We start from the raw sequence: 13,064 nt of genomic DNA, 5'->3' as shown, positions 1-13,064 counted from the left end.
ATATGCAGAACTTTATGTAAACTGTTTTATTTAACATCTTATAAAGAAAATACTATTACATTTATTTTAAAGACAGTTCATTTTATACAGAAAAATAAACCTGGATTTCCTACCTCAAACCATATATTCTAGAAATTAAAGATCACATTGTGAAAGTACAACTCTAAAGCACAGAAAAGAAAGTATAGGATATTGCTATGACTTTGGGACAGGACAGAACTTTGTAAGTAAGACTCACAAAATACAAACAATGAATCAAGAAATTAATAGACTTTACATCAAACTAAAAATCCTTGTTCAACAAACGATCTCATAAATAAAAATTTACAGATGGGTGATAGACTAGGAAAAATTATTTGCAACATCTGAAATGGACAAGAGTTGATATCTAGAACATGGGTTATTCTGTAAAGAGAAAATATTTTAGGTTTTATGGGCCATATGGTCTCTATTGCACCTGTTCAACTCTGTTGTTATAGCATGAAAGCAGCCATAGACAATACAAAACTGAAAGAATATGGTTGTGTTTCAATAGAAACTTATTTATAAAAATAGCTGGTGAGCAGGATTTGGCTTTCAAGCTGTAGTCTGTTAGTCCCTAATGTAGACTGTAGAAGAAATTCCTATAGATCAGTAAGAAAAATTTAGGATGCTCGATGGAAAACTGAATGAAGGATAACAATAAGCAATTAGCAGAATGAAAAGTCCAAATGGCTAAGCAAATATAGATGTGCAACATTATTAATAATATGAGAAATGCAAATTTAAAGGAAATACCATTTTGCATCACAGGATCTGACAGAACATGGAAGTCAGATAATTCAGGAGGAGGTGAAGATGTAGGTAAACAAGAAAGCCTCACACCTTGCCAATGAATGTGTGTCAGTTACAGAGAGCCATTAAATGCTAAGTGAAATTATTGTATTTCCATACCCCAAATAAAGGAGAGCTCTTTGATAAAGGGCAGCTGCTGCTGCTGCTGCTGCTGCTATGTCACGTCAGTCGTGTCCGACTCTGTGCAATCCCATAGACGGCAGCCCACCAGGCTCCCCCGTCCCTGGGATTCTCCAGGCAAGAACACTGGAGTGGGTTGCCATTTCCTTCTCCAGTGCATGAAAGTGAAAAGTGAAAGTGCAGGTAACGTTTTAATCACACACATTATCTTTATTTCACTATGGATCCAAGGACACCAACATAGACTGTCACTAGTTTACAAACCAGCTGTTATAAACTACTTTCTACCAATGTGTTTTATTTATTTTTTTAGTTGCACTGCATGGCTTGCAGGGTCCTAGTTCTCAGATCCAGGGATTGAACCCAGGCCATGGAAGTCAAAGTGCCAAGTTCTAACCCCTGGACTGCCAGGAATCTGTCTATCAATGTGTTTTAGACATGAAGAAAATCTTAATATTCTTAACATCTAATTCTTTTACAGTTTAGAGTTTCATATCTTTAAGAGGAGGACTGGCTTCCTGATGCCTGATTAATGGAATGTGAAATTCACAAGAAGCTAAGATAAATTGAGGGACTTCCCTGGTGGTCCAGTGGCTAAGACTCCAGGCTCCCAAAGCAGGGCCCAGGTTCTAACCCTGGTTGGGGAACTAGATCACACATGCCAGCAAAGTCAAATAAAAAAAAAAGGTAACATAAAGTGACATTCAATTTTATAGGATGGAGAGCCAATTACAAGGTTATACTCTTAGATACTTCAGGGTTTTCCTGCCTCTACAGTGTAAAGAGCACTTAAGTACAAAAGTCTGAGAAACACTCAGATAATAAGAAGGGACATTTATTGAATATCCATTGATCTTTAGCTAAATAAAATTAAGATATGAGGGTATTTTTATTCTTTCTGTAATGGGAAATCGAACTACACAATATAACCTGGTTGGTAATTAGAACTGTAACTTCCTTTAGCTACTTTTTCTACCTCCACCCTGAATATAACCTATTGTAGCATTACATTCTGAAATAAGAGGCCTTCCCCTCATTGAATTCGTTTGCCATGGTCTGATAAAATATACAATGGATTATTCAAATTAGTATGGCCTAAACAGCAAAAGTAGCTTGAATATGCGCTGATTTTAAAAGGTTTAGTTTCAATAAGCATATCCACATGCTTTACCTTAAAAATAAATTTGTTACCCAACTCTATTCCAATGGTGAAAATCATTCCCAGAATTCACATAGCTGTGAAATAAAGTGTTTTTTTCTTCCTGTCTTTTATTACATGTTCAAGTACTTAAAAAGTTAGATTATACTAAAGCATATGTATAGTATTATTTGATGAGTTATTAAAAGAAAATTGGTCTACATTGAATTGTATGCTTTAAACAGCTGAACTTTATAGTGTTTAATTATATCTCAGTAAAGCTGATAGATAATCAATCATCTAGTCTTGTGGCTCCGGATCAGAGGCAAAGAGGAGGAGTGAAATGAGGGCTGACCAATCAGGAAGTGGGTTAAATCCCCAGGCTATTTCTTGGCCCTTAGTAACCAAACCATTGGAGAAGGCAATGGCAACCCACTCCAGTACTCTTGCCTGGAAAATCCCATGGATAGAGGAGCCTGGTAGGCTACAGTCCATGGGGTCGCTAAGAGTCGGACACAATGACACAACTGAGCGACTTCACTTTGACTTTTCACTTTCATGCACTGGAGAAGGAAATGGCAACCCACTCCAGTGGTCTTGCCTGGAGAATCCCAGGGATGGGGGAGCCTGGTGGGCTGCTGTCTCTGGGGTTGCACAGAGTCGGACACAACTGAAGTGACTTAGCAGCAGCAGCAATCAAACAATGAGAGGAAGAGAGGGAAGAGGGGAGAGAGAGGGAGAGAGAGAGAGAGAGAGAGAGAGAGAGAGTGTGTGTGTTTGTTTGTCTGGGAGGTTGGCTCTGTGGACATGGTAGGAAGCACCAGGGCAAAAAGTGAAGAAGAACCAAATATTATAGTTAAAACACTTCTTTTCATGAATTCCTAAAAACATCACCTAACTTAGAGAAGACTTCTGTCAGACAGTAATGAAACATGATAGTCTTCTTTCCTCATCCATGAATAAGCCATTTCGAAAACAGTAGTGAGAGCACAGGGATTTCATGTTAAAAAGACTTCTTTCTGTGATCTGTCAACAACTTTCATATATGATTGCTTAAGTGAAAACTGAGGCTGAACTTTAAAGCATCTAAGATTGTCCTGTATGTGAAAGGAACAATTTTGACAGAAAAGAATACAAATTAAAAAAAAGACAACACATAGATGATAAAACATAGAATGCTGATACACATTTATTTTTATTGCTAAACATTGAATGCCAGCAACTATGGTATCTTCAAGTTAAACTCAGTTGTAAGATTTATAGAAAAAAATACCTGGGTACCACTAGTATGTGGACATTCAATAAATACCACAGGACAAACTGATGACTAAGAGCCACATACCCATGAAGCCCCTATTTAAACAATTTACCATTAGAACAGATGACCTGTAAGAGCAATTATCAAAAGGTCAAGTTTCACTGCATGTCTTTTCAAACAGAGATGCTGAAAAGGATATATACATTCTTTACAGGTTTTAAGTGATTAAAAACAACCCTCAAAAATGTAGACAATGCAGAGTAGAACACTGAAAATACAGTTTTACTGTTGAACAAGTGACAACACAACACTTTCTTCAAATCCTTAAAATAATTCATTTTTTAAATGGCTCTATAGAAACCAAAATGAACTATATTCATAAAGATGATAATCTACCAGGGACACAAAGATCTTTCAAGCTATTTTTTTATGTTAACATACATTTACATGAATATTCAATAACACTTTTTACAGCTTACTTAAATAGAAACATGCTTTTCTAATCCATAAATAACACTAAACATCATTCATTCAACCACATTTATTAAGTAGTTTTGATGTCTCATGCATTGTGCCAGGGACAGAAAGATGAGTATGACATGGTCCTTGCTCTAGAAGTGCCCACAATGAGGCTGAAGAGACAACATATAACATTTCCTTTCTTACACAATGAGGCTATTTCTGTAAAAACAGGACTGAACTGCTCAATATCCTAATAGACTGTTCCCAAATTCTGACCCAATGGAGCAGAAGACCAAGGTGTTTAAAAGCCATAAGAAAATGATGTGCTTTTTTTTTTTTTTTTTCCCATCCAGAGAAAGGAGCTTATGGGTAAGATTTCATCTATTAAATTTTTTTCTCAGTTTTTTTTTAAATGATCTGCATGTATATAGCAATTTCATTAGTAAACTGCTTAGTTCATGTAATCAAATCAATAATATAAGTATTTCATGGTAGTCCCCAAGCTTTATTACCTGAATAGGTCTGTGCATTACTCTGCTAATATACTTTAATCCTGAAAGACTGTCTGCCTGAGAATAGAACAAATGCTTTTTCCCTAGGATAAACCAATAATCTGTACAGTTTTTAAGTAGTGGTAATAGAGGTCATTTTAAAAATATTAAAATTATATTCAATATACAATTTCTCTTCAAGAAGGCAGGCAGATTTATAACACAATCTAAAGTTTCCTTAAAAATGATTAAAAAGTTTTATTGCCTAAGAGCAATAAATCTGAAAGAGGTGAACCCCATGAATATCTCACTTAGTGAAAAAGTTGGATACATGACTATTGATGTTTTTGCGCATATGAGAGCACAGATTTTTCATCATAAAAACAGCATGCTCATATAGTTTTAATACCAATAGCTTCACACTGGCCTACTGACTTCCTAGATCCTCCAGGGCTGCATCACCAGTCTGAAAGATCTCAAACTAGGCAGGGCTCTTTCAGGCTTGAGTCAGTTACCAGGCTCCAGCAAATCCACATTTGTTCTCACATGTAGCCATTCTCACTCTACTACCAAGTCTCTTGTGGACCCACAGAGGTAGCTTAGGGGAAAGGCAGAAAGGAAGAACTACGTATTTAATTCCCCAACAGAGAGAAATATGGAAGACACTGGTGAGGACAGAGTATGCTTCATGGCTTAGAGTAATTGCTTCTTGAAGACAGGGGCCTAGGAGCTAGGTCCAAGGTAGCCCCAGCAGCACAAGAGAAAATGTCTATTCTGGAGCGGTTCCAAGCTTTCAAGCTCGTAGAGAAAGGTAACCAGGACTGCAGAAGGTTCTGTGATCTGTCTTGTGATCTGCCGCAAGAGCCAGCTGGCTCAGTTTTGAGGTTTGCCCCTAACTGTTTCAAGCTCACATGCTGCAGGTAGGAAATACTTCCTACAGCTCATTCTGAATGTCAAGGCTGCTGCTGCTTTATGAGGATATTGGGGCATATTATCAAAGAGGCAACTCTTGGGTGGCAAGACACGTCTCATGATATTATTGAGTCTACTTCTGAGGTGTTCATTTACTGGGATCATTTAACAAAGATGTTCCCTTTTGCGTCGGCAGTTTCTTTTATAGAATTTTATTAATTGTAATCAGACTTCAGTTGTCAAGAGTACAAAACAATGTGTGTGTTAGTTGCTCAGTCGTGTCTGACTCATTGCAACCCCATGGACTGTAGCCCGCCAGGCTCCTCTGTCCATGGGATTTCCCAGGCAAGAATACTGGAGTGGGTAGCCTTTCCCTTCTCCAAGAGATCTTCCCGACCCGGGGATTGAACCCAGGTCTCCAGCACTGCAGGCGAATTCTTTAATATCTGAGCCACTGAATTTTTTTTTATCACTGAATTTTAAAATACTTTTCCAACAAGATTAAAGACAAGAAATATAGACCAAGAAAATGCTCACCTTCCCACTTGGCCAAAGTCTGGTCTTCTTCAAATCTGGATTAATGATGCTTTTTCAGGAAGTTTTTTCTCAATTAATCCTACCCAATTCTGTTTTCCTTTACAGTATTTCAATACAGTATATAGCCACACAAAAATGGTTTAACATGAATTTGCACTTGTTTCAATTGTTCCACAAGCATCTGAAGTTTGTAGGTTCAGTCTATAAAACTAGAATGTAATCACGGAATATGTCTTTCATTTCTTCTGTTTCTCCCCCGTCCCAGAGTTTGGATACGCTGAATAAAGAACTTAAAGTTGTTGGCTAAAATGCAATTTTAAGGAATCACTTTTTATTTCATACCAAGTAAGGTTTTCAGTATTATATATTGTAACTCAGAGATTCTATCAGATGAGTCCAAATATTACCGTGCTGTAACCATCCAGAGGCCCAGGGCCACATTGGCAGCCAAAAGTATACTGCCACCAAGCAAGATGAAAAATCCTATCAGATCTTTGACATCATTGTCTCCAATCACTGAGGTAAGAGTAGCATCTAGGAAAGAGTTTAAAATCCACTGTCCGTCCAAAGCAAAGCAGGGCACTGCATTAACAATTGCCAGAGCTCCCGAGAGGGAAATCAGGTACCTGGTTGCAATCAGTTAAGGAGCCTACTCAGGTCTGCATGCAAAGCCATTTCTGGGAGTCAGAAGTGTGTATTTTACGAGGAGTGGATTTGAGATTACAGGGGACTTCTCTCCTTTTTTTAAAATCTCTGCCCACCAGTAAATGCTATTGATTCTTAGATCTCTATTTAAAACAAATGATTTGTATTATTTCAAAGTTAGAAAAACTTGACAAAAAATGAAAGCCAACCACCTGTAAACTAAGGCAGTTTGTAACGAATTCCTTGAAAGACTTTCTCTTTAATGATACAAGAGAAAGGAATATGGAAAGAATAAGAAATGAGGGAAAATTTCTCTTCAATCCTTACAAAGTATTGCTTAGATTTATAAAGATTTTAGTCCCTTGAACTCTATTTTACTATCATCTGTAAGGTCATAGTGTAAATATCTCTGAGATAAAGCTGCAGTCTACAAGGTATAATTTTGACTATCCTTTTTTCAGTAACTCATTTGTTAACTAATATTTGCTCATTTACTTTCTGTCTCTGTTTTTTTGCAAATCATTAAAAAAGAAATTAAAGATTTAAAAGTGACAAAATAAAGAACCTTTTCAAACTGTTCAAATATATTCAAATTCTATATAATAACCAATTAAAAATCTCTTTATATGCAAACATAATATGCTAAAGAACACATGAGATTCTGTGGAGTGCTATTTCAGTAGCGGAAATCAGTTTGATGTCCCTTATGCATTCCTCCATTTGGTCAGAGTCAACAGGCTCAGGAGGGGTGGAACACATCGCCTCATTTAGTAGCTGAATACTTCATCCTTTATAAACATACTCAAAGGTTTTAGACCTCTAAACTTCAACTCTCAATTTGTCTTCTAGGTTCTTTCTCTTCCACACCTTAACCTTTCTCTCTTCCCAATCAATCTCTCTTTTCTGGCTTCTTCCTTCCTAGGTACAATCTGATCTTTCTCAATTTTAAAGTCCATTTTTTGTGTGTGTTAGCAGTAGATTGATACTTCTAAGGTCTGTTCAAGCTCTCTAGTCAATGTAAAACTGATCAAGTTCCAAGTAGCACACTTTTAAAATCTTTCACATCAGAAAGGATACTTGACAAATGTCTCCACAACCACAGGCAGATCTATGCTTAGAAACTTGAAACGTGGGATAAAACTGGTGATGCTCACTAAAAAAGAAAAATAAGAAATAATTAATATTATTTATACAGGTAAGCAACAGAAAAATGAATTTTACTATGTGGGTATAGACTGGACTAGCCTATTAAACTGATTTGAGAAAGCCCTACTCAAACATATGCAAACAGGCTCGATGGCCCAACTATAAAAGTAAATCAACAATTCTAGAACATCTAATAAAAAGAGTGGGATACAGAAATTCATGTCTCAATGTACATTTATATTGTGAGGTGAGACTAAAATAAAAACTGATTATATACCAACTATGACTACCAAATACAGAGAATGACTTTACACTAGAATTTATATCAAGAGTCCTTATCTTTTCAAAGAGGTATAACCTTAAAATCATGTTCACTCCAACCATTATGCGACTTAATCTTTTTTGGTCTCAGTGTTTTCTTCATTGCTAAAACAAGGATTAACACTAGGGGATTTTTAAGATTTCCTTCACTTTGTGGATTCCATTACTCTGTTTTTGTTAAAACACTTAAAAACTCTGTTATAATTAAATAGAACTCATAGCACACATTTCTTGAAAATTACCTTGAAGAGGGTTATTTCTACATTTGTTGAGGATGTATATAATATCTGTACTCCAGAGACACCTAGTGTCAAAACAATAAATGAGAGAAATGACCCAAGTTGTATCTTAGGATATGACTGCAGAGCAATGAGAGAGCCTTTTAAAGAGTAACATAAAACCCACATGTCCATCAACTGATGAATAAATACAGAAAAGTAATATATCCATACAATGGAATATTCAGTTCAGTTCAGTTCAGTTCAGTCGCTCAGTCATGCCCGACTCTTTTCAACCCTGTGAATCGCAGCACGCCAGGCCTCCCTGTCCATCACCAACTCCTGGAGTTCACTCAAACTCATGTCCATTGAGTCGGTAATGCCATCCAGCCATCTCATCCTCTGTCGTCCCCTTCTCCTCCTGCCCCCAATCCCTCCCAACATCAGAGTCTTTTCAAATCAGTCAACTCTTCACATGACGTGGCCAAAGTACTGGAGTTTCAGCTTTAGCATCAGTCCTTCCAAAGAACACCCAGGGCTGATCTCCTTTAGAATGGACTGGTTGGATCTCCTTGCAGTCCAAGGGACTCTCAAGGGTCTTCTCCAACACCACAGTTCAAAAGCATCAATTCTTCGGCACTCAGCCTTCTTCACAGTCCAACTCTCACATCCATACATGACCACTGGAAAAACCATAGCCTTAACTAGACGGACCTTTGTTGGCAAAATAATGTCTCTGCTTTTCAATATGGAATATTACTTCACCATAAAAAAGGAATAATGCACCAACACAAACTACAACATGGATGAACCTTGAAAACATTATGCTAAGGGGAAGAAGCCAATCACAAAATATTCTATTTATAGGAAATGTGTGGAAACAGGCAAATTTGCAGAAACAGAAAGTAGATTAAGTGGTTGCCAAGGGATGGGGTAGGTGGGTATTGAGAAGTAGAATAGGTTCCTAATGGGTATAGGCTTTTTGGAGTGATGAAAAAATACTGGAACTAGACTGTGGTGATGGTTCCACAACTCTGAATATATTAAACACTACTGAATTGTATATTTTAAAAGGGTAAATTATATGATATGTTAATTATATTTCAGTGAAAGTTATTAAAAAGGGAACATATAAAATCTTATACAACAAAATAAGTTAGACTATATGATCTTGTTCAGTTCAGTTGCTCAGTCATGTCCGACTCTTTGCAACCCCATGGACTGCAGCACGCCAGGCTTCCCTGTCCATCACCAACTCTCAGAGCTTGCTCAAACTCACATGTCCATCAAGTTGGTGATGCCATCTAACCCTCTCATCCTCTGTCATCCCCTTCTCCTCCTGCCTTCAATCCTTCCCAGCATCAGGGTCTTCTCAAATGAGTCATTTCTTTGCATCAGGTGGCCATAGTATTAGAGCTTTAGCATCAGCATCAGTCCTTCAAATGAATATTCTGGACTGATTTCCCTCAGGATGGACTGGTTGGATCTCCTCGCAGTCCAGTTCAGTTAGTTCAGATCAGTCGCTCAGTCGTGTCCGACTCTTTGCGGCCCCATGAACCAGAGCATGCCAGGCTTCCCTGTCCATCACCAACTCCCTGTGAACTCTGGGTTCACACAAACCCATGTCCATTGAGTCAATGAAGCCATCTAACCATCTCATCCTCTGTTGTCCTCTTCTCCTCCTGCCCTCAATCTTTCTCAGCATCAGGGTCTTTTCCAATAAGTCAGCTCTTTGCATCAGGTGGCCAAAGTATTGGAGTTTCAGCTTCAACATCAGTCCTTCCAATGAATACCCAGGACTGATCTCCTTTAAGATGGATTGGTTGGATTTCCTTGCAGTCCAAGGGACTCTCAAGAGTCTTCTCCAACACCACAGTTCAAAAGCATCAATTCTTCAGTGCTCAGCTTTCTCCACAGTCCAACTCTGACATTCATACATGACCACCGGAAAAACCATAGCCTTGACTAGATGGACCTTTGTTGGCAAGGTAATGTCTCTGCTTTTGAATATGCTGTCTAGGTTGGTCATAACTTTCCTTCCAAGGAGTTCAGTTCAGTTCAGGTGCTCAGTCATGTCCGACTCTTTGCGACCCCATGAATCACAGGTGCCAGGCCTCCCTGTCCATCACCAATTCCTGGAGTTCACTTAAACACATGTCCATCGAGTCAGGGATGCCATCCAGCCATCTCATCCTCTGTCGTCCCCTTCTCCTGCCCGCAATCCCTCCCAGCATCAGAGTCTTTTCCAATGAGTCAACTCTTCACATGAGGTGGTCAAAGTATTGGAGTTTCAGCTTTAGCATCAGTCCTTCCAATGAACACCCAGGACTGATCTCCTTTAGGATGGACTGGTTGGACCTCCTTGCAGTCCAAGGGATTCTCAAGAGTCTTCTCCAACACCACAGTTCAAAAGCATCAATTCTTTGGCGCTCAGCTTTCTTCACAGTCCAACTCTCACATCCATACACGATGACTGGAAAAACCATAGCCTTGACTAGACGGACCTTTGTTGGCAAAGCAACATCTCTGCTTTTTAATATGCTATCTAGGTTGGTCATAACTTTCCTTCCAAGGAATAAGTGTCTTTTAATTTCATGGCTGCAATCACCATCTAGCATGTGAGATGAGTGCAAGTGTGCAGTAGTTTGAGCATTCTGTGGTATTGCCTTTCTTTGGGTTTGGAATGAAAACTGACCTTTTCCAGTCCTGTGGCCACTGCTGAGTTTTCTAAATTCCAAGGAGTAAGCGTCTTTTAATTTCATGGATGCAGTCACAATCTGCAGTGATTTTGGAGCCAAGAAAAATAAAGTCAGTCACTGTTTCCCCATCTATTTTGCCACGAAGTGATGGGACCGGATGCCATGATCTTAGTTTTCTGAATATTGAGCTTTAAGCCAACTTTTTCACTCTCTTCTTTCACTTTCATCAAGAGACTTTTTAGTTCTTCTTCACTTTCTGCCATAAGGGTGGTGTCATCTGCATATCTGAGGTTATTGATATTTCTCCCTGCAATCTTGATTCCAGCTTGTGCTTCCTCCAGGCCAGTGTTTCTCATGATGTATTCTACATATAAGTTAAATAAGCAGGGTGATAATATACAGCCTTGATGTACTCCTTTACCTATTTGGAACCAGTCTGTTGTTCCATGTCCAGTTCTAACTGTTGCTTCCTGACCTGCATACAGGTTTCTCAAGAGGAAGGTCAGGTGGTCTTGTTCTCCCATCTCTTTTAGAATTTTCCACAGTTTATTGTGATCCACACAGTCAAAGGCTTTGGCATAGTCAATAAAGCAGAAATGGATTTTTTCTGGAACTCTCTTGCTTTTTCCATGATCCAGCAGATGTTGGCAATTTGATCTCTGGTTCCTCTGCCTTTTCTAAAACCAGCTTGAACATCTGGAAGTTCATGGTTCATGTATTGCTGAAGCCTGGCTTCGAGAATTTTGAGCATTACTTTAATAGCATGTGAAATGAGTGCAATTGTGCGGTAGTTTGAGCATTCTTTGGCATTGCCTTTTTTTGGGATTGGAATGAAAACTGACCTTTTCCAGTCCTGTGGCCACTGCTGAGTTTTCCAAATTTGCTGGCATATTGAGTGCAGCACTTTCACAGCATCATCTTTCAGGATTTGAAATAGCTCTACTGGTATTCCACGCTTGCAGTCCAAGGGACTCTCAAGAGTCTTCTCCAACACCACTATTCAAAAGAATCAATTCTTTGGCGCTTAGCTTTCTTTATGGTCCAACTCTCACATGCATACATAACTACTGGAAAAACCACAGCCTTGACTATACGGATCTTTGTTGGCAAAGTGATGTCTCTGCTATGCTGTCTAGGCTTGTCATAGCTTTTCTTCCAAGGAGTAAGCGTCTTTTAATTTCATGGCTGCAGTCACTATCTGCAGTGATTTTGGAGCCCCCCAAAATAAAGTCTTGTCACTGCTTCCATTGTTTCCCCATCTATTTCCATGAAGTGATGGGACCGGATGCCATGATCTTCGTTTTTGGAATGTTGCATTTTAAGCCAGCTATTTCACTCTCCTCATTCACTCTCATCAAGAGGCTCTTCAGTTCCTCTTCCCTTTCTGCCATAAGGGTGGTATCATCTGTGTATCTGAGGTTATTGATATTTCTCCCTGCAATCCTGATTCCAGCTTGTGCTTCATCCAGCCCAGCATTTCACATGATGTACTCTGCGTAGAAGGATGACAATATACAGCCTTGACATACTCCTTTCCCAAGTTGGAACCAGTCTGTTTTTCCATGCCTGGTTCTAACTGTTGCTTCTTGATCTGCATACACGTTTCTCAGGAGGCAGGTAAGGTGATCTGGTATTACTATCTCTTGAAGAATAGTTTGTTGTGATCCACACAGTCAAAGGCTTTGGCGTAGTCAATGAAGCAGATGTTTTTCTGGAACTCTCTTGCTTTTTCTATGATCCAACAGATGTTGGCAATTTGATCTCTGGTTCCTCTGCCTTTTCTAAATCCAGCTTGAACATCTGGAAGTTCTTGGTTCATGTACTGTTGAAGCCTGGCTTGGAGAATTTTGAGCATTACTTTGCTAGCGTGTGAGATGAGTGCAAATGTGCAGTAGTTTGAACATCCTTTGGCATTACCTTTCTTTGGGATTGGAATGAAAACGGACCTCTTCTAGTCCTCTGGCCACCACTGAGTTTTCCAAACTTGCTGGTGTATTGAGTGCAGCACTTTCATAGCATCATCTTTTAGGATTTGAAATAGCTCAGCTGGAATTCCATCACCGCCACTTGACTTTGCACTCCAGGATGTCTGGCTCTAGATGAGTGATCACAGCATCGTGGTTATCTGGGCCATAGGCCAGATAACTTTTTTGCATAGTTCTTCTGTATGATCTTGAGCCATATGGACAAGCTATATGTTTAATCCAATCATGTTGTCACTGTGTAAAGCGTTTACGCTGGTCTGATTCTGAAATTATATTCATATAAAATTCATGTGTTATT

The 13,064-nt window shown here is 38.9% G+C and overlaps 1 protein-coding gene across 5 annotated transcripts in view; it reads right to left on the bottom strand.

Moving 5' to 3' along the window:
- Positions 1-3,263: 3,263 nt before the first annotated feature.
- MBTPS2 (membrane bound transcription factor peptidase, site 2) overlaps positions 3,264-13,064 on the bottom strand; it is a 46,818-nt gene continuing 37,017 nt past the window's right edge. For 3 of the 5 annotated variants that reach the window (XM_086387253.1, XM_086387251.1, XM_086387254.1), the window contains 2 exons: positions 7,475-7,550; positions 3,264-6,378 (listed from right to left, as the gene is read on the bottom strand). In XM_086387253.1, the coding sequence (XP_086243379.1) occupies positions 6,156-6,378; positions 7,475-7,550 (299 nt within the window). In that variant the 3' untranslated portion in view covers positions 3,264-6,155. Of the gene's footprint in view, positions 6,379-7,474; positions 7,551-8,106; positions 13,030-13,064 lie in introns of all 5 variants that reach the window. The other 2 variants (XR_015158773.1, XR_015158774.1) reach the window with 2 other exon arrangements.

The sequence above is a fragment of the Bos grunniens genome, chromosome X (assembly GCF_055505025.1).
Source record: "Bos grunniens cultivar Pamir isolate PY7600 chromosome X, Bosgru_T2T1.0, whole genome shotgun sequence".
NCBI lineage: Eukaryota > Metazoa > Chordata > Mammalia > Artiodactyla > Bovidae > Bos > Bos grunniens.
This window is presented reverse-complemented; position numbering and strand designations above follow the sequence as displayed.